General features: G+C 52.0%; 7 protein-coding genes and 2 non-coding genes across 9 annotated transcripts; 4 read left to right on the forward strand and 5 right to left on the reverse strand.

Moving 5' to 3' along the window:
• Positions 1–942: 942 nt before the first annotated feature.
• On the forward strand, positions 943–1,479 carry ASPACDRAFT_63744 (uncharacterized protein; the record flags this gene model as incomplete). The annotated part of the gene is made up of 2 exons (XM_020203929.1): positions 943–1,230; positions 1,261–1,479. 2 exons carry the CDS (start codon positions 943–945, stop codon positions 1,477–1,479), a joined length of 507 nt encoding a protein of 168 aa, XP_020052635.1.
• Positions 1,480–2,126: 647 nt separating this feature from the next.
• On the forward strand, positions 2,127–2,199 carry ASPACDRAFT_t277. The gene has a single exon. It is a non-coding gene; the product is annotated as a tRNA-Thr (tRNA).
• A 341-nt stretch (positions 2,200–2,540) lies between these two features.
• On the reverse strand, positions 2,541–2,612 carry ASPACDRAFT_t281. The gene has a single exon. It is a non-coding gene; the product is annotated as a tRNA-Ala (tRNA).
• Positions 2,613–3,662: 1,050 nt separating this feature from the next.
• Positions 3,663–4,664, reverse strand: ASPACDRAFT_1859538 (uncharacterized protein; the record flags this gene model as incomplete). Its single annotated transcript, XM_020197678.1, has 2 exons — positions 3,663–4,576; positions 4,651–4,664. 2 exons carry the CDS (start codon positions 4,662–4,664, stop codon positions 3,778–3,780), a joined length of 813 nt encoding a protein of 270 aa, XP_020052636.1. The 3' UTR covers positions 3,663–3,777.
• A 300-nt stretch (positions 4,665–4,964) lies between these two features.
• On the reverse strand, positions 4,965–5,691 carry ASPACDRAFT_1891195 (uncharacterized protein; the record flags this gene model as incomplete). The annotated part of the gene is made up of 1 exon (XM_020198608.1): positions 4,965–5,691. One exon carries the CDS (start codon positions 5,689–5,691, stop codon positions 5,059–5,061), a length of 633 nt encoding a protein of 210 aa, XP_020052637.1. The 3' UTR covers positions 4,965–5,058.
• Positions 5,692–6,767: 1,076 nt separating this feature from the next.
• ASPACDRAFT_47068 (uncharacterized protein) lies at positions 6,768–7,217 on the forward strand (the record flags this gene model as incomplete). The annotated part of the gene is made up of 2 exons (XM_020201896.1): positions 6,768–7,044; positions 7,198–7,217. 2 exons carry the CDS (start codon positions 6,768–6,770, stop codon positions 7,215–7,217), a joined length of 297 nt encoding a protein of 98 aa, XP_020052638.1.
• A 561-nt stretch (positions 7,218–7,778) lies between these two features.
• Positions 7,779–9,752, reverse strand: ASPACDRAFT_1875146 (putative MFS maltose transporter). Its single transcript, XM_020198051.1, has 4 exons — positions 9,497–9,752; positions 8,948–9,426; positions 8,553–8,890; positions 7,779–8,496 (listed from the first exon to the last, which is right to left on the reverse strand). The coding sequence occupies exons 1-4, from the start codon at positions 9,713–9,715 to the stop codon at positions 7,916–7,918; spliced, it is 1,617 nt and encodes a 538-aa protein (XP_020052639.1). The 5' UTR covers positions 9,716–9,752; the 3' UTR covers positions 7,779–7,915.
• Positions 9,753–13,973: 4,221 nt separating this feature from the next.
• On the forward strand, positions 13,974–14,838 carry ASPACDRAFT_125855 (cell wall mannoprotein 1 family protein). The gene has a single exon (XM_020196855.1). It carries the CDS (start codon positions 14,095–14,097, stop codon positions 14,674–14,676), a length of 582 nt encoding a protein of 193 aa, XP_020052640.1. The 5' UTR covers positions 13,974–14,094; the 3' UTR covers positions 14,677–14,838.
• A 605-nt stretch (positions 14,839–15,443) lies between these two features.
• Positions 15,444–17,394, reverse strand: ASPACDRAFT_47071 (MFS transporter; the record flags this gene model as incomplete). The annotated part of the gene is made up of 8 exons (XM_020201897.1): positions 15,444–15,686; positions 15,776–16,092; positions 16,171–16,600; positions 16,656–16,707; positions 16,757–16,877; positions 16,941–17,094; positions 17,156–17,282; positions 17,339–17,394. 8 exons carry the CDS (start codon positions 17,392–17,394, stop codon positions 15,444–15,446), a joined length of 1,500 nt encoding a protein of 499 aa, XP_020052641.1.
• Between the last annotated feature and the right edge of the window lie 403 nt (positions 17,395–17,797).

Below are 17,797 nucleotides of genomic sequence, written 5' to 3' on the forward strand. Positions count from 1 at the left end.
AATTATAGCGAGAGGACAATATGCCCCTTATACTACACGGTTCTGGTGTCTCTTTATAGATCCCAGATACTTGAGTTCAATCGATTGTGTGTGCTTTTCAAGACTATATCACCTGTCAGGCGGTTTCACATTGAGCCAGAATACAATGGTAGAATGGGGCGTAATCATTGAGAGGGTGCACCAACCTTTCTGGCTAGTTGTTGTTCTGTCGCTCCAGCCTTTCAAACCATGATGCCGGTGGGGGTCCGGCCATGATCTCGCAGTGTGTGCAGGGAGTTTCAGCTTGAGACTGCAATGGACTTCTGTGGTAGGGAAAGAAACAAGGACCTTTTTGTGATGAGGAGCTAGTCATTGTTTGCTTCTTCTTCGTCTTCCCTCCTTCGTGATTGCGACTCTGTCTTGGCGAAGCTGTCAAGGTTGGGTTGTAAATGATATGGGAATATTGGTAGCGATGAGGGAACGATTAGCATCATCCATGAATCAATCCAGAGCATCTTGTTATGTTGGCTGCGGGTAAGCCGCGATGGCGCTTACAAGTGAAAGTAGGACAAAACGGGGCGCGATCTGGGGCCTGTTCCTTATCAAGCCCCCAATAAACAAGCAAACAAGAAATAGAGTGCCAGGGCGTGCGTCTCCCGCGCCATCGCTGAAGCAAACCCAGATACAAAGTACGGCGATCTGTGGTCGCCCTTCATAGGCGCCGTGGAGCGTTTTCCCCGAGCACTGCGACCGATTTGTGGAGTTTCTCATCGCACTGCATGAGCTCCCTGACTGCGATGGAGAATTCCAATGGCTAGAAGGCTTCACTATGTACTTGAATGAGTCCACTTACGATTGTGGATTTCTACTTCCCTCGTAAATCCTTGATAATATTTCCAAGCGAACAACACACCTCTCTGGCGCGGGAACTAAACAGTAAACAGACGTGGATACTGCTTCAACATGACCACCCGCGAGACCCAGCGACAACACTTCCTGAACGCGAATGTCTTCACCATCAGATTCTACCGGCGTCTGCCCCGCCCCAACCGCTTCGGATTCCTGATCAACCACGGCGTGTGGGTGCTACGCAAAACCTTGGAGCATGCCCACTTTGGGAAATTCTATCATCTGCTTATCGGGAACACCATTCAGGACTGTGACGAGGACGATGAGGACTTTTACAACATGAAGCGCGACGAGGCGCTCAAGATTATCGACGTCAGGGCACTTAATGGTTTCGTGCTGCCGGTAGCTGTGTGACTTGAGTACTGTGGGAAGGAGATCTATGAGAAGCAGGGCTCCCTGGGACGGGAGATCCGGGCGTACGATAAGTGGCAGGGATCGGAGGGCTGGTCGAAGGAGCGCTGGGCATTCTGGAAAGAGAGGTTTACCTGGATATCTACAGTTACGGCCCCGAATCGGAAGACGAGACGTATTGCGAAGAACGTGGTCGAACTGATGGGCAGGATTGAGCAGGGAGACGATGGGGTACTGTGAATGATAAGATTTGCAGATTGGTGCGGGTTTCTACATATCTGACAGGAGTGATTCAAGATAGACGTTCCTGCTATGCGAAAGCATTAATCGACCGTATCAGGTGAAGCGCTATATTCTTCGTGAGTCCGTCGGCGACCGCTGACGCCTTCGATACAGTTTACTTCAGATATTTGAGTGAGTTGCGGCTGATAGCCAGTTGTGATGAAGGTTTGATGGACTGAAGTATGTGGCAGGGCAATTATATGGCCATCATATAGTCACCCAGTTGTGGTATGATAGGTAGGATTAATCCCACAGGGGGTTAGTGGGATTTTTGTTTGGTTGACTCCATATCAGTCACCGTACATTTTGCTGTGCAGCAAACCTCATGCGTCATAGATCCCCAGTGCTGGGTTCTGTATATTTATGAAATACTCGGAATTGGACAGACAAGCTGTGCAGTGGGGGTGGGGGTGTTAGTCAATTTGTGCAAGTCCCAGCTAAGTCTATAAATATATACTTATTGCCAGGTTCGCACGTTACAGTCCGGAATCCAGCCCCGGTTCTTAGAAGTCATCTTCCCCTCTGATTGATACTTATAGCATACGGCGTTGACAAGGTATGCAATCTGATTGTATGGACAACTTGCCAGCCAAAGTGCATCAACCGCTCGCATGGCTTAGATGGTAAAGCGCAGCACTAGTAATGCTGAGATCCTCGGTTCGAGTCCGAGTGTGAGCAACTGTTCTTTTTTGACCCCCGATGGGCCTGCGACGCCCCTCTCTTTGGTCTATTCTTGCTACCTTGTCAACGATGCGGAGTAAGCTACCACTTGCAGAGGAAAATATAACTTGCAGCCGATATGATAAGGTGCTGTAGATTGCACTCATTGACAAGAGTTCACAAGAATGTGTCTTCCAAGTTGTCGGGTGTAGACTGTCCGGTATGTCTTTAAGTAGAATTGATATGCGCCTTTCTTCTTTTGTCTCCTACTTTTCTGTCTGACCACTGAGAAGACCGCGACCCACCATGCTCCACAGCAACCAGCAATGAGACCGACCACAAGCGAAAAATCAAAAAGATGGAGCTGCGGGGAATCGAACCCCGGACCTCTCCCATGCTAAGGGAATATTATACCACTAAACCACAGCCCCAATGGTTGAGAGGTATCCCAGATAAAACGTCTTACAAGCGACGAAACCCGCTCCCTCAATATCGTACCCTGCCGTGCTCTCTTAGCCAGCCCTACACTATACCCCAGCTGGATAATAGTAATTGACATAAAGGTGGTCTCAGACTTGGTGCATCTTCAAAAAGTCCAATTCCCGACCGCCCGATGATCTTCTCAAGCACTACATGTCCAACTGTATAAAGAATGATTAGAGGAATCTTCAGATGGTACTCAATGCTCGGGTTGATCCGCCCACGGACTTATATTTCAAGCACCCTTCGGAAGGAGACAAGAACAAACTTTTTCTGACAGATGCGAGTCGAAATATCTTCTCCCACCCGAGCTGCTCTAGGCTTTACTACAGCTTCTGACAATAGCCGTTCAGGGTTTCAGCGTAGCTTATATCATTTCCTATTTTCATACGGCCCTGTTGCGGTTAATTCTATTGCGGTCGGTTCTGTGTCAGTGTCTGAGGTACTAGTCGTTTCTCTAGATCATCCGGTAGGTAATTGAGAGAGCAGCCACTAGTAAATCTTTTGAGAATAGCGTGCTTGAATAGTGGCGTTGAGAATAGCGTGCTTGAACAGTGGCGGTGTTTATGTCTCTACACTATCCTGATACTGTTGTCGAACACGCCCTACTTCAATTATCAGCCACGGCCAATCTTGCGCCAGAGATGAAAAGCCCCTGGCAGCGACCGCCGGAGTGAGCCTTTTCCATACATGCGCGACCCGGAAAGGAAGGCAAATAACTCCTTAATGAGCTTTCAATCGATCCCTGCTCAAGTGATCTCGTGGGAGCCTGCTTCTCAAAGCGATGAACACTCGTGCTCCTGCCAAGTTCCCAGGGGCCCTGCTCTTTGCGAGGATGCGGGGCTATACGATCTGAAAGCTGGGTAGAGGCGGTGTTGAGCTTCGAAGCGTTCATGACACACGTCCACATACTTGGTCTCATAATGCCTAGAATCCGTGAAAACTTTTATTCTCCCTAGTAATGTCTACCTACCCCTAGAAACCATCGCCATGTCCATCTTAGCACAGAGCTGATCACGGGTAATCGCGCGATCGGCACGATGAAGCCTAGCAGAAGCGCCTCTAGTGCCTCTATCAATTGGGCACCGAATCTGAGCCATGGATTGAACTTCCAGACTAGATATGAGCAGTCCAGCCTATCGATAGAGTGCCAGATCCTTTGCGGTCTTTGCTGCAGGCTCTGCTTCTATCATCAGAGCATGATGTGAACCGGCTGATATTATACCGTCGAAAGACCACCCCCGCATCCCGGGCCGTCCAGAAAGTCCGGATAGCCCCTTGGATGGATAGACCATATGCCTGTGAGCAGCAGACCAATTCTGGAACCCGCGAGAGCCATTCGTCTCGTTCCGTTTGGGTCGCCAGCTCGACGCAGGCCACCAGGACGGGCAGCATGGCGAATTTGACCGCCTTCCCTGTTACGGACAGTGTGGTTTGCAACTGCGTGAGGATTGAGATGGCGATCACTCGCGCAGGTGCGTCATGCATCCCGAAGGGGATCTTCAGACGGTAGATCAGCAGCAGCGCGCACAGACGCATCGCCTGCACCTGGCAGAAGATGTGTGCGATCTCGACCGCCGAGAACACCGAGCAGAGGCTTTCAGGGACATCGGGCTGCCATGCGAGGACTGTCGACTCCAGGCCGTCGAGGTCTCGGGATGCCATAGGGTTGACGGCGACATTGGGACCGACAGTATCCGAGAGTGATGAATTCAGCTCCCCGACCCGTTGAAGCCGAGGCGGGAGCATCGCATGCACTGGCTCGAGCCTTCCACCCAGGAACACCGCTCCTTGATACTGTAGCATCGATCGCAAGATCGATTGCATGCGCGCGGCATTGCTATCGATGCATTGCGCCTTTTTGTAAGAGTTCTCGCAGATCAATTTGTGGTTGTGGTTGGTTTCCGAGAATGCACTGGAAAGAATTAGTAAGTCTTCTTCGGTCACGTGCCTGGCCACATTCTGTGAATTTCGGGCTGCTGGACACACAAGAAGATCATCATTATGACATTTGATTTGGTTCATATAGTTTGCAACCTTTGTGCAGGGGAGTCTCTTCGTACCTCTGTCACGTCTAAGAAGTGACTATCTAGAGTGTATATACAGTATGCAATTACCAGGCGTGTTACCGCCCATTGAATCGTCAAATTTGATGATGGATTGATCCTGACTACGTCAGGCTATCTACGAGAAACTAGCCAGAGCCACCGAGGTGGACGGTTCGCTACCAGTCTCAGGCAAGGCTTCACGGGCCCGCCGTCAATAGCCCTAGGCCTTATACCAACATCTTCACATTTCAAACCGTCTACTCAGTCAACCCACCACTGTGTAGCTCCAGATCTAGAACACGATCTATCTCGAACACACTGTCTTCTAGTCTACCACCAGGCCCCCATCCTAATCAAGCTTAAACCCCCGATCCAGCAGCACCTGCCGCATCCTCTCGCGTCCATCCAACTCCCCGGACGCCAACATGCCCGCAACGAACTTAGCCCAGCTATGCCGACCGAACAACTGATGCCACTCGTAGAACGCCCCTAGGCTCGCATTATACCGCTCCACATCCTCCCTCTGATGGCTATCATCCCACTTCTCACGGTGCAGTACCTCCCGCATCGGCAGCCGCGGCTTGATATCCGGAGCGTGCGCCTCCAGATCCGGCCAGCCCACCGCCATGCCAAACAGCACGACGGCCCGCGGGGGCAGCGCCAGCAATTCGCACAGCTCCGCGGCGTTGTTGCGCGCCCCGCCCACGTAGCAGATGCCCAGCCCCGGCGACTCGGCCGCCAGCGCCACGTTCTGCGCCGCCACGGCCGCGTCGATCGTCGACAGAATGAACATGTCCGTCTTCTCCAGCGCCTTCGCGGGCTGATCCTCCCATTTCGAGACTTTTGTGAGGCGGTTAAGGTCGGCGCAGAAGAAGAGCATGAGCGGCGCCTGGCGGATGAATTCCTGGTTGCCGCTGAGTTGCGCGGCGGCTGCCTTGTGGGAGGGGTCCTGGACTGCGATCACGCTCCAGCTTTGGAGCATAGAGGCGGTGGATGCGCTCTGGGCCGAAGCGACCAGGGCCTCGAGGGTGCCGTCGGGTTAGGGGGAGGGGAGGAAATGGCGGATCGATTTGTGGCGCCAGATGGTCTCGAGGACGGGGTTCGAGGCTTCCATGATGGTTGGCGTGGCGTGGTTGAGATACCGGGCTTTGAGGGCCTCGTTGGGTGTGCTCTTCGACACAGTATCGGAAATGTCGCCCATGGCTCTTGAGGGTTGGGGATGATGCCTGAATGGATGGATCGAGTAATTGGCTTTGCTCACGATCCCTAACGGTACCGTCCGGCTATATATGGCACACCCGCGGCCTATTCGCCCCTTGCGCGGCCGTCACCAGCCAGAGAGAATTGAGTTGATTCATAAGCCTCAGGGGTTGATTAAAAATTCAACCCCCCCCTTTGCAGTTCGACGAAGTTGATATTGATGATGATGGCGTAAGGCCTGCCAATGAAGAAAGCGGCAATCGACCGGCTTATGCGCACGCACATATTGCCACCCTTGAGACGAATGAGAGTGCGAGAAACCGCCCGGCTTGGCAGGCGGAAGTCTCCACCGGGGCTGGCTCCCGAATGGCGGCCGTATGCGCACGGCTGCTGGGACATACCTAATAGCTATGAAGGTCACTGAGGCATCTTATTGCTGTGACTGACATCTGCCTGCTAGGCGGAAACAGTGAATCTTCCCAGACTCACTTGGTACTGCTCCAGCTCAGCCTGATTCACCGGAGGGGTATTTTCCATAAGTTATTCACCTTTTGTACTCTGTGGATCGATAGCATAATATCGCCACGACTGATGTCTCTCTCTCCCACCACTACCTCATCCAAGCCTCCGTACAGCTACATCGCCACTGCTTACACCACAAAATTCGGGAGACGACTCCTAGTATCTTTGAGTATTGTCAGTCTTTCCAAATCTCTTTCCTTCCCACACCATCTCCAACCCTTAGAAATAAAGAAAAGACCACACCTGAGTGAAAAGGGAGAGGTCGGTGTCCCCTCGCCGAAAGCCACAAGCTCGATCCGGTCACCACATGGCCGCGAATACTGCAATGACTTCGTCATGATCCACCCATTTGCCGATGGGAATGGACGCATGTGCCGCTTGATACTGAATGCCATTCTACTCAAGTATGCTGGCATCGTGATCTCTGTGGGTGAGAATGACGAGGGTCGGCGCCAGTATCTGGATATCCAGCGACGATCTGGCGAGCATATGAAGGGCTCAGGAGAGCTGGAGACCTTGATACTGAAGAAGTTGATTCCGCGATACCGAGCTCTTAAGCAGAAGGTTACAGGGAAAAAGGGATCCTGGAAAGCGGACGCTTCGAGTCCTTCGTGTTGGTATTTCAATCGACATTAGTAAGTCTTGTGCACCGGGATTGCCTCGAGGGCCCAATATTTCATCCATTATGGCTGGCAAATATGCGTTCTGGTGCACCCTAATTGAGTTATCGAGGTTGCTGACTTTGGTGTACTTGCTCCGGACACAGATATTGCCGTCTCCATGTGATGACTGTTGAAATAGCCTGCTGCACGGGGTGCTGTTTCCACCGCAGATTCTGCTTAACCATCACCCGGATGGCGGACATCCAGCTCGCAGACATGGTTCGAGGAAGGATTCTGGCGAACGAACGAGTGCGAGAATGCCGAGTTGGATAAGGGGATCATGCCCTGGGATCATGCCTTACAAGCCTACCTGCCTGACACACGCAAGAAAGGGACAAAGGCATGTATGTAGATAGAGAAGGCGGGTAAGGAGAATGTAGAACCCGGTTGAATCTTGGTTCAGAGAGCAATGGGCCTTGTTCTTGGAAGACGCGGTATGAGAGTACTGATAGGAGAGGATATTTGTCGGCGTTCGTCCGGCCACGTGATCCGCGACGATTCACAAAGCGAGTTGCCCACTGCACCTTCAGATCTTAGCTACTTCATCAACCAAGCAATCAACCAACCGCCAAGAATTCAAGAAATCGTCTCATATAGTCCATGCTCCAGAATAACAAGAATGTGACACTCATACTGTTGTTATTTTCTGTGCTAACCTACATATTTTTACTCTCATTATAAGCTTCTGAGCTCTAGGCTGTGCATTTGACCCTAAAGTATCACAAAGCTAGAAACATGCATAACCTGACCCCCTTGAGAAGAGTTTGCATTGCATTGAATTGATTATGTGCCACTTAGGCACCCCCCGAAGACAATTCCCGCCTACTCATCGTCGCGAATATCGACGACCGTCTTCTTCCACTTGCGCGCCGGGACCCGACGCTTGAACAGAATGTCAATCTCGCGGAAGGACCGGTCCTTCATCTCCGGAATCCACTGCCACGCCATGGCGGTGCAGATGAAGGCCGTGCCCGCCCAGACGTAGCCGCTCTTGGCGCCCAGGTTCCACTTGTCCGTGTTGAGCATGTAGCTGGACAGGAAGATGCAAGGGATATTGATGAAGTAGTAGGCGCCTCGTCCCACACCGGTGGTCAGGGGCCGGAGGCGGACGGAAGAGGTCTCGCCGATGATGACCCACGAGGACGGGGCGGGGCCCAAGCAGAACAGGACGGAGACGATCAGGCCCAGCGATGCCTGTGCATTGCTCGCCGCCGTACTCGCGCCACATGAGCCCGCAATTCCGAGCGCGACCAAGAATATACAGTTGATCGATTGGCCGTAGACATAGATGGTGCGCCGGCCGAGGTAGGTGGTGAGGATCCACGAGAGCATGACCATGATCAACTGGAGGGCCGAAGTGATGAGACCCAGAGCAAATGCGGTTGTCTCGCCCATGCCAGCCTCTGGAATCTGGTGTTAGTCTGCTATGAGGTTGCGAGAGGGAATTGATGGGACTCACGTTTGAAGAAGTACACGGCTTGGTTCGCAATCAGATTGCCTGTTAGGTTCTGAGATGCGTAGACACCACAGACGATCAAAGTGCGATAAAGATCGGTCCCCCGCACCAGTTCCACGAGAGTGGGCTTCTTCACAGTCTTCTCAAGCTCGATTGTGCGACGCATCATGGCGACTGCGTCAGCGGGGTTTTCTTCCACGCTTGCGCGTCCCAAGCGCTTGACAGCCTTCTCGGCCTCAGCCAGACGGCCCTGGCGTACGAGCCACCAGGGTGATTCGGGCGCAAAGTAGAGAAGGATAGCGAGAGGAGTGGGGAACATCCACTGGAGTGCAATGGGAACTCTGAGAGAGATTGTCAGTACGGTACTCCCTCAATCTCATCCCTAGGAGCAGACAAACCTGTACGCCGAGGAGTCATTCTTGGATTGGTAGTGGTAAGTGATACCGCCGACGATGATGGAGCCAATGGCCCAGAACATCTGCAACATCTGCGTCGCGGGCGCTCTCAGTCTCATGGGCACAATCTCGGCGCAGTAGGCGGGTGCATTGGCGATAAAGATGCCCCACGGGATGCCTTCCAGGATCTGGGCGGCGAAGAACATCCCCTGGCTGTTGCCGAAGTAAAAGATGAAGATGAAGGCGTTCAAGGCCATGAGACCGCCAATTGTTGCCCATCGATATCCGATCCAACTAGTGATGGGACCTGCCACGAAGACCCCGATGAAGGCCCCCAGTGGTCCACTACACTGGAATGCTGACTGCCAGGAAGCCTCGATGATATAAACCCCTGAGACGTCGCTATATACCCCGAAGTCGTCGGCGAATTTCTGGGTGGCGATGAACTGTCCCATCAAGAAAACACAGTAGGACTCCATGATCTATAGCATCACAGTGTAAAGGGTTAGAAAATTTATCTGTATATTGCGGTCGTAGGAGGGAAGCGCTAACAATGGTGCATGACATGACGAAGGCCCAGGCGCTGGCAGCAGGATAAGCCTTAACAGCCTCGAGCACAGTCATCCGATGCTCGACCTCCTCAGCACCGATGGCGCCCGCTCTGTCATAGTCGACCTTCTCGCTGGCATCGTAGACAGGTTCGTCCTTAGAGGTGGGTTGGTCCTCGACCTCCAACGCCGAGGTTTCCTTCTCTGTGGGGTCGCTAGCCATGTTGGCGATTTCTGGGAAAAAGGGGGTGGATGAAAGGGGGGGAGACAGGAGTAGGGGAGGGGGATCTGGGAGATCTGGGAAGATCTCCGACCTTTATAGCTGCGACACACCGCTTGTGATGGTACTGGTAGTAATGGTGGTATTCCGGTATTGGTGGTAATGGTGACATTAGCCTAATCGAGTGAAGCTTGGGCTTACTGCGGAGGCCCCGGACTTGGACCTCGTCTGGAACCCAACAACCCCACTCCGGGGGGTGAGTTTTCCGAGCACGTGGTCAATAGGAGTGTGGCAATCACCTCGCATCCACCTCCCATTCACCTCTATCGCTTTCTCATTGCACCGAAGAGTCTCCCTAGCGTCCTAGCGCCTGGGTATGACGGGTGGAGGGATGATTCTGGCAGTCTTCCGGTGGAGTCGGGTGGAGATGGCCCGGTCCACCCCCATCGGCCCAATTTTCCCCGCAGTTGCGGGGGGCCAAAGGGGTTTGTGTACGGATAGTGTACGGATCGTGTACGGCTCGTTTACGGGGTTTTAGGTTTTCCTGTCAGCCCCTTTCCCCACTCGGCTAATTCCAACCCCAATCAGAGGAGCTCAGATGGACTTTGTATATTGAGCTCATTCACTACGAGATGCTATTATACAGTCACTTGACATGAAATTGCACCAATCGCCGCCTGTCTTGATTATTCTTGATTCCAAGTCTCAGACTTGCCCAATGAGCGTTGACTAGCTCAGTTCTGTAAATCCAGGATTGTTACCGTAAGACAACCCTCGTACGTTGTGGTGACACAATGCCCCTGCATATCAAGTAGGGTCAGGGGTCTCAGAGACTGTCAGATGGCATGATTCATCGTTGCCTTGTTGCTCGTTGAGACCGAGGTCAGGTTTACTTACAGAGTACTAAAGAACTCTAGCCCCTTGTGACTGGGAATAAATTATCATGACCGACAAATCTAGATCTCACCCCGTCGGAGAACAGACGCCAGGAATGGCAGCCAACATCCCAAAAGATGCAGACACAGTGCGCCTGCCGCCCCTCGTATCTTGGCATTAGTGCTTATAGGCCTCCAAGCTACAAGAGTAAAGTTACGACGTCTGCGACATCCCCATCTCCCTTATCTTACTTTCTGCCGCTGATTGGCTACCTCGTGGCCGCAGGCGTGGGCCTGTCGGCTCTTCCACTGAAAGAGGAGCGTGACCGGAAGGAGTTCGTCCGGGTGGTTCATACCTTCGCCGCCGCCGCGGCACGCCACAACGCTCCCTACACAGAAGCCATGAAACGAAGATGAAAGTGGTGACGAAGATAATTTCTCATATGTTGAACGTCACGCAGACAAGGGGAGATTGTCTATTCGGTAGATCATGCGGCTCTTGATCGAATAATCCGTGATTTATAGCTCAATAGAGATGTAATGTTTTCTATAGGGGACCAACACTCAAAGCACAAGTGTCTACATCCATTGATATAGCCAAACTTCATTAACGAGTGGGAAGTAAGCAGAAGACCAAAGTAAAATTCCAATCCAAAATCACGTTCTCCTGCCGTTGATCGAGCGGCTCTCTTCTTTTCGTACGAAGATCGACCCTTCGATGCCTACCGCATCTACCGCATCTTCGGCGGCAATCGATCAGATCGATCAGGTTGACATGCACCTTTTTCAGAGCCTGTAGCTCAGTTTCTCACTAGTCAGCCTCTTCCGCAAGTAAGGGAGCGTTTAGTGCTGCAAGCACTCGGGTATCTGCATGAAACGTACTCTTCGACATTGTTTGATGGAGCCTTAGGGACCGTCCACATGCAACGCGCCGCAAGGCTTGCCATTGCTGGAGCCGGAGGTCCCTTCTCTGCCGATACGTGGAATTAACGGTGAAATCCGGATCTCAGGAAGGCCATCCATTCACGTTGGTAGGTCCCGGAACCCGACTTCTAGTACTACGTAGTTCATGTGCGTGGCTAGCCTCGCGAGTTTGCTGGTGACCGCGGCCGCAGGGTCAGGGCAAAAGTCGCGGAATCGCGAGCAGTCATAGCAACCACTACTAGTATTCATTGTGGCTTCACGAGTTTTCTCTGGAAAGAGAGGGCTACATGGGATGCGACGCGTCAGAAAGTAGACCCAATGGTGTGGGAAGAGAAGGTGTTGTACATGTTAAGGCAATATGTCTCTAGGCAGGTGGTCATGAACGTTTATTTTTTCTCTTGTCACTGTGCCGATCTCCAACCCCCAGACTGCGGCGACAAAAGTGAGCGGAGAGCGCTTGAAGGTAATGCCGAATTCGGACATAAATCCTACCGGTCGATTGGAGAGAATAGCATGGCCGACCTGCGTCATCTTGTCTGCGCCACCTTTGACAGGAATGTAAGAACGCCTCAGCGTGGAGGGAATCTCTCGCATATCAATTGAACCATTGACATTTGGGCGCTTTGTGAGTGTTGTACTTTAGCGCTGCCACGTGGTGCGCAATAGTTGCAAGAACCAGGCAGAAAGAGTGTTCTAAGCCGACCGCGAGTGATTTCGATGCTTGTACATGTGCACCACCCACCTGCTGCTGTCATTAGATCTTCAACCACAATGCATAGGCATGAGGAACGTTACGACGGATCGAGATCCCACCAGAGCACAAAGGCTCAATATGGGTGATGAGAGAGGATAATAAAATGCAATGGCTTAAAAGTACCGCCAGCTGCTGGCACATCTGGATGCCCTAGGTAGCTCCATCCACCTACCCGCCGTAAGCCACAATCCAGTCAACTGAAAAGGTCAGCACAGCCACAGCAGCGCTTAGAAGGATTGAATGCTAGAGTTCCACCTTCCAGTTCACGGGCTGAAATCCCCCAACCCATCACCCTTATCTTCCGGAACCCACTTTCCAATGCTCAGATCCCCGGGCTGTGAACCGCATTGTGAAAGCAAGTTGCCAATTCTAGTAGCTTGCAGGCTGGACCTTCGTTGCGTGTCTTGTCACCTCTTTCGAACACTCCGAGACTCGAAGCTGTAGACAAGTCTCGTAATATATATTTGTACCTCTCTACTACCCGCTCCCAAATCTAGGCTAATACCTTGTATCCCCAGTACTAGTCATCGTTTTATAATGCAAACTGGTAATGGGTTTATGAGTGATTGAGAATTCATCATGTTGGATCTTATTCACAATGAAGAGTGCAATGTCTTGTACAAAAATACGACCAGCCCCAACAGCACGTGGCACGAGCAAGAGGGCCTGTTCTGCAGGTGACTTCCGCTGGCCACGGCGCTAGTATTGGAGCGCCCTTACAAGGTAGGTAGCGGGCTAGGTCTACCTACCTAAGTTACGACCAAAAATTGGCCCGTGACCTGGGGCCTCCACCCGGTGATCTCTAGGCAAACTAGACAAATATCAGCTCTGGTTTATGCGCTGATAACAGTGCGCATAGTCCGGCATGACTCATCTATCCCAAGCCAGGCCCACTGTCCAACAAAACGTGGATCATGTGACCTTGCCTGATATAGCCAATCAGACAGTATGTCCTCGCACAGTGGAGCCGGGGAGAACAGGAGTCACGTGGCACCGGCATTCTTCCTGATGTACGGAGTAGTGAGTTGATCCGTGCTTTCTTGCAAGTCATGAACTATTATCGCTATCTGATACAGACTTGAACTTGAGCCAACTATCCCTACCTCTCCAAATATCAATTCCGATGGACCTGATCCCCGAAAATACTGGGCACCGTAAGGCTAGCGCGGATTGGAACGAAGTATCTCACAGCTTGATGTTCATCATCCTAGATACCAGCATAAAACAGCAAAGTTAAATGTGACGCGGAAAGCTTTCTCCGCAGATTCTGCCCTGCCGCTCCCGCCCGGGAGCCCACTGGAAAGCCTGTATAAAGGGCCAAGAGTTCAGTTCTTCCCTGTGAGATTGTGAGAGACATTTAAAGTTGACTGATAATTGAGGCCACCTGTAACATAGACTAGACTTAGTAGACCTACCCCATTAACCCATGAGTATGGGGATGCTCTTTCAACCTTTGTAGTCTAACTTCAACTTCAACCTACCACCGATCCAACACCCCGTTTTTGGGACCTTGCTTCCCCTTCCCTGAAATGTGAGACATTCCTGATCACCGATGATTCAGTCCCTGTCAATCACTTTAAATTCGGGTATGTGCACATCATCCGGCCCTTGAGATCGACCAAGCCCAATTTTCATCCACCATCCATCGTGATAATATCCTTTTGCTAGTTTGACGTTTCAACATCTCCACGGAGGCACGTAATCCCCACAGAGATAGATATAAAGGGAAGATCATCCATCAACATCAAGCATCCCTCAACAATCAACACCCACCATCCCACCGCACTTCAAACCAAACCACACCCACAGTTTCTTCAATCAAAACCAGAATGAAACTCTCCATCCTCTCCGTCCTAACCCTCAGCCTCGCCGCTGGCACCCTCGCCGCGCCCACCCAAGTCGCAGAGCGCGACCTCCCAACCATCAGAGGCGTGCTGTCCGGGATCGGCACCAAGGTCGACGCGCTGGGAACGGCCATCCAAGCCTACGGCGGCGGCGACGTGGCCAAGGTGCAGCAGGCGTCGGACAACCTGGTGACGGCGATCAACAGCGGCAACGCGCAGGTCAGCGGCACGGGGGCGCTCAGCTCCGGCGACGCGCTGGGCCTACCGGGCCCCGTCAACGACCTCAAGAACAAGATCGCCGCCGTCATCACCAAGCTCGACGGCAAGAAGTCTCTGATTGTTCAGGCTGGCAAGGGCGCCCAGACCTACAATGATCTCACCCAGCAGAAGGCCGCCGCTAAGCAGCTGTCCGACACTATTGTTTCCAAGGTGCCCCAGGAGCTGCAGGGGCTGGCGGGTACTGTTGCCGGTGGCATAACGGATGCGATCGACACGGGTGTGAAGGATTTTGCGGATCAGGCGCCGAAGAGTAAGCGCGGGATTGATGCGGGCGCTGTTGTGGTTTGAGGAGTGTGTGGGGGTTTGTTGGATCCCTTGAGATTAAGGTAGTTCTCTGAGTGTTTGCTGGCCTGGTGCTTTGCAAAGGAGTGATGTCTTTAGAGAGATGATGTGTGGAGGGATGTTGTGGATGAATTGGTTTGGATATAGATGAAATGAAGTGCTTATGGCATCAACACTCCCAATGTAGCTTGATAGGAGCCGATAGTATACACTGATCTGGAAAACAGATTAGAAAGGTCCTATGAGATAGAAAGACCATCGGATCCCTACTACCCTTTGCCGATAATCGCTTCCGAAGGGGTAGGCAAGAAGACTTACTAGGTACCTACGAGCATTTGCGATGCTTCTGGCTATCCCACTGGTGCCCTAAGCCCAATGTTACTCTCGTCCACTTCTCTTTATAACTCCACCCACATAGCCGCACCATGAAAGCACAGCACAGTGTTTCGCATGCTCCGGAATTGCCTAATGTTTGCCTTTGCCAAAAACCTCGGATTAACCACAGCGTTTCTCACCTCGAAGAACCAGCAAAAACATTGCAAATGTCCCGCTGTCATCAAACCAACGGATGGAAGTGGGCCATGTTGCCCGTTCCGCGAGTCTTAATTTACTATACAATGCTCAATCCAGACATAAGAAACAACCACAGCAGAAGCTGAGGGACCCAAAGGTTGTCCCTCGTAGTACACCAAACGCCGCCATCACATCGCTCTACCACCGCACTGCATAACAGTGATAAAGTTGCCAGTTGTGCATTCATCACAGTATCAAGACTAGGTCTGCAGATCTTCCGCACTTCCCTCGTTGTGCTTTTCAGTCTCAGAAAGAGAGAGGTCGAAGAAAAACGACAGAACCACCCCAAGCGCCGCCATTGCGATCGCACCATAGTACCCCGCCCGATATCCATCCAAGGCAGCGCGAGGATTCTCAACGCCTCCGTGGTTAGAGGCCACCGAGTTGGAGATCACCGTCAGAACGGCTACCCCTAGCACTGCTCCGCCCACGTTCAGGAACATCTGAACGTCATCATGGCCGGTCGGTCAGTGTTCATCATGAGTATTTGGGTAAGAGAGAGAACGAAATCTGGTCAAGTGAACAAGCTTACATTGTAGACTCCAGACACCGTCCCCTGCTGTTCCTTCTTCGCTGTGGCCACCACACTCACATTCCCCACGAAATACACCGTCCCGACACCGGCAATATACAGAATCATCCCTGGGAGACAGAAGCGCCAGTAGTCATCGGCCCCGCCCATCCGGGTAAAGAGGACCAGTCCGCCCAGCGTCAGGACCAAACTACACACCAAAAGCGTGCGAGCGCCGACCGGGCCGATCAGGACGGGGACCACGAAGTTGACCACTAACGCCGTGACACCGAGGGGAATAAAACGTATCGAGGTCGAAAGTGCGGAGCAACCAAAGCCTTTTTGATGGGATACTGTTTGTTAGTGGCACAGTCGCTGTGTTCGTATACTGGGATACTTAACGGGAAAAGGCTTACTTTGGAGCTGAAGGGTCAAGAGGTAATTGCTCCCTTGCCAAACAGCATAGGTCAGGGCGGCGTTGGCACAGCCCAGAGCTTTCACTCGGTCAGTGATCACGTAGCGAGGGAGAATTGGATCGGCGGAGAATTTCAGTTCCAGAACCAAAAAGACGCACAGTATCACCACCGCCAGAATCAACGACGCAAGAACATTAGCCTGGTTCCAGCCATCGATGTTCCCGGTTGTGAGCGCGTAGATCAGAAGGATGAGGCTGGCAACCGATAAGAAGGTACCAGGGAGATCCAGACGGGTATGAAGAATCGACAGCTCGTCTTTCCACAGATTTATAGTGCCATTTCTGCCTAGATGGTGGCGTTCGTAGGTAAGGATAAGAGCGATGACTGCGAGTTGGAGAGCACCTTCCGCAATCAAGGAGAACCAAAAGATCTAAAGAAAATGCAATCAGACTCGGTTACCAAGACGCAGTAACTCATATTCGTACCCATTTCCAAGTGACCAATGAGGTGAAAACGCCACCTAGGATGGGACCAAATCTATAGATATGTAAGTCAGACGAAGCAACAAGAAAAAGGGAAGACGTACACAAAGCCGCTGGAGCCACATGCACCCCAGGCGCCAAAGGCCCGGACACGAGCCTTCGGATTCTCAAAAGCCAGAGCGACCAACGACTGGGCGGAGGGAATGGTGAATGCTGCTGTGAGACCTGGGAAGGGTTGTAACCCGTAAGAATCAGGGATTATTGACCACGCACGACCGGCAATCCTACCTTGGAAGGCTCTCCCGATAATGAGCCCAATCTGAGTGTGGACGAGAGCGCAGACGAGAGAAGCAATATTGAGTAATGTCATGCCGACCAGCAGAATCAGTCGATGACCGAATATATCGCCCAGGCGGCCACCCGTCATCAAGAATCCGCCGAACTGGCCGCGGCCACCGTCATCAGATTGTCCCTGCCCTTGTGATAGAGGAAGTGTTCCTTACAGTCAGTGAATAAGCGGTCAAGATCCATTGTAGGTCTCCTTCGTTGTATCCGAGTGCCTGCTTGATTGTCGGTAACGCGATGTTGGCCATTCCCACGTTCGCTGTGTCGATGAAGAAGACAAGGCATCTATAGATCATTAGGGCGACATAGAGTCTAAGGAAAACAGTAATGGTATGACTGACAGCGATACTAGAATGGCGACTCGAGCCGCTCGAGAGGACGCATTATGGGCTTGCATGATTATCAGATTCTAGTAGAGGGGATAGATTTAGAGCGAAGAAGAAAGAAGCTAAAACTCGAGCTCGCCCGACCCGGTTTGGCTGTTAAAAAAAGAATTCTAGTCGTCTTAGGCATCAGTAGCGCTGACGCACTTCATCGCACACCCCCTGTACTCTGGAATGCCAAAAATGTCTGGTGTTCCCACACGAACCTTATATGCGCGTGGCATCAAATCTAACTCTCCTCAAACAATCCAGCAGTCTTAACATGGACACAGTGTAGGATAGTGCTCGCTTCCGTGAAAGCTGTAGCGCCTCAGTCGGTTGCAGGCCGAAAGAGTTGGATTATGGTTCAACCCATACAAAACTCAAAGCTCGAGATAGAGACGGGATTCTGCCTATCAGTACTTTCAGACTGGCTAC

Source organism: Aspergillus aculeatus (genome assembly GCF_001890905.1).
Source record: "Aspergillus aculeatus ATCC 16872 unplaced genomic scaffold ASPACscaffold_17, whole genome shotgun sequence".
In the NCBI taxonomy this organism is placed as follows: domain Eukaryota; kingdom Fungi; phylum Ascomycota; class Eurotiomycetes; order Eurotiales; family Aspergillaceae; genus Aspergillus; species Aspergillus aculeatus.

Coding starts and splice junctions, on each gene's coding strand:
- ASPACDRAFT_1875146 (XM_020198051.1), bottom strand. CDS start 9,715: ATGGCTAGCGACCCCACAGAGAAGGAAACCTCGGCGTTGGAGGTCGAG. Junction 8,891..8,947: donor AATGACTCCTCGGCGTACAG/GTTTGTCTGCTC, acceptor AATCTCTCTCAG/AGTTCCCATTGCACTCCAGT. Junction 8,497..8,552: donor AGCCGTGTACTTCTTCAAAC/GTGAGTCCCATC, acceptor ACCAGATTCCAG/AGGCTGGCATGGGCGAGACA.
- ASPACDRAFT_125855 (XM_020196855.1), top strand. CDS start 14,095: ATGAAACTCTCCATCCTCTCCGTCCTAACCCTCAGCCTCGCCGCTGGC.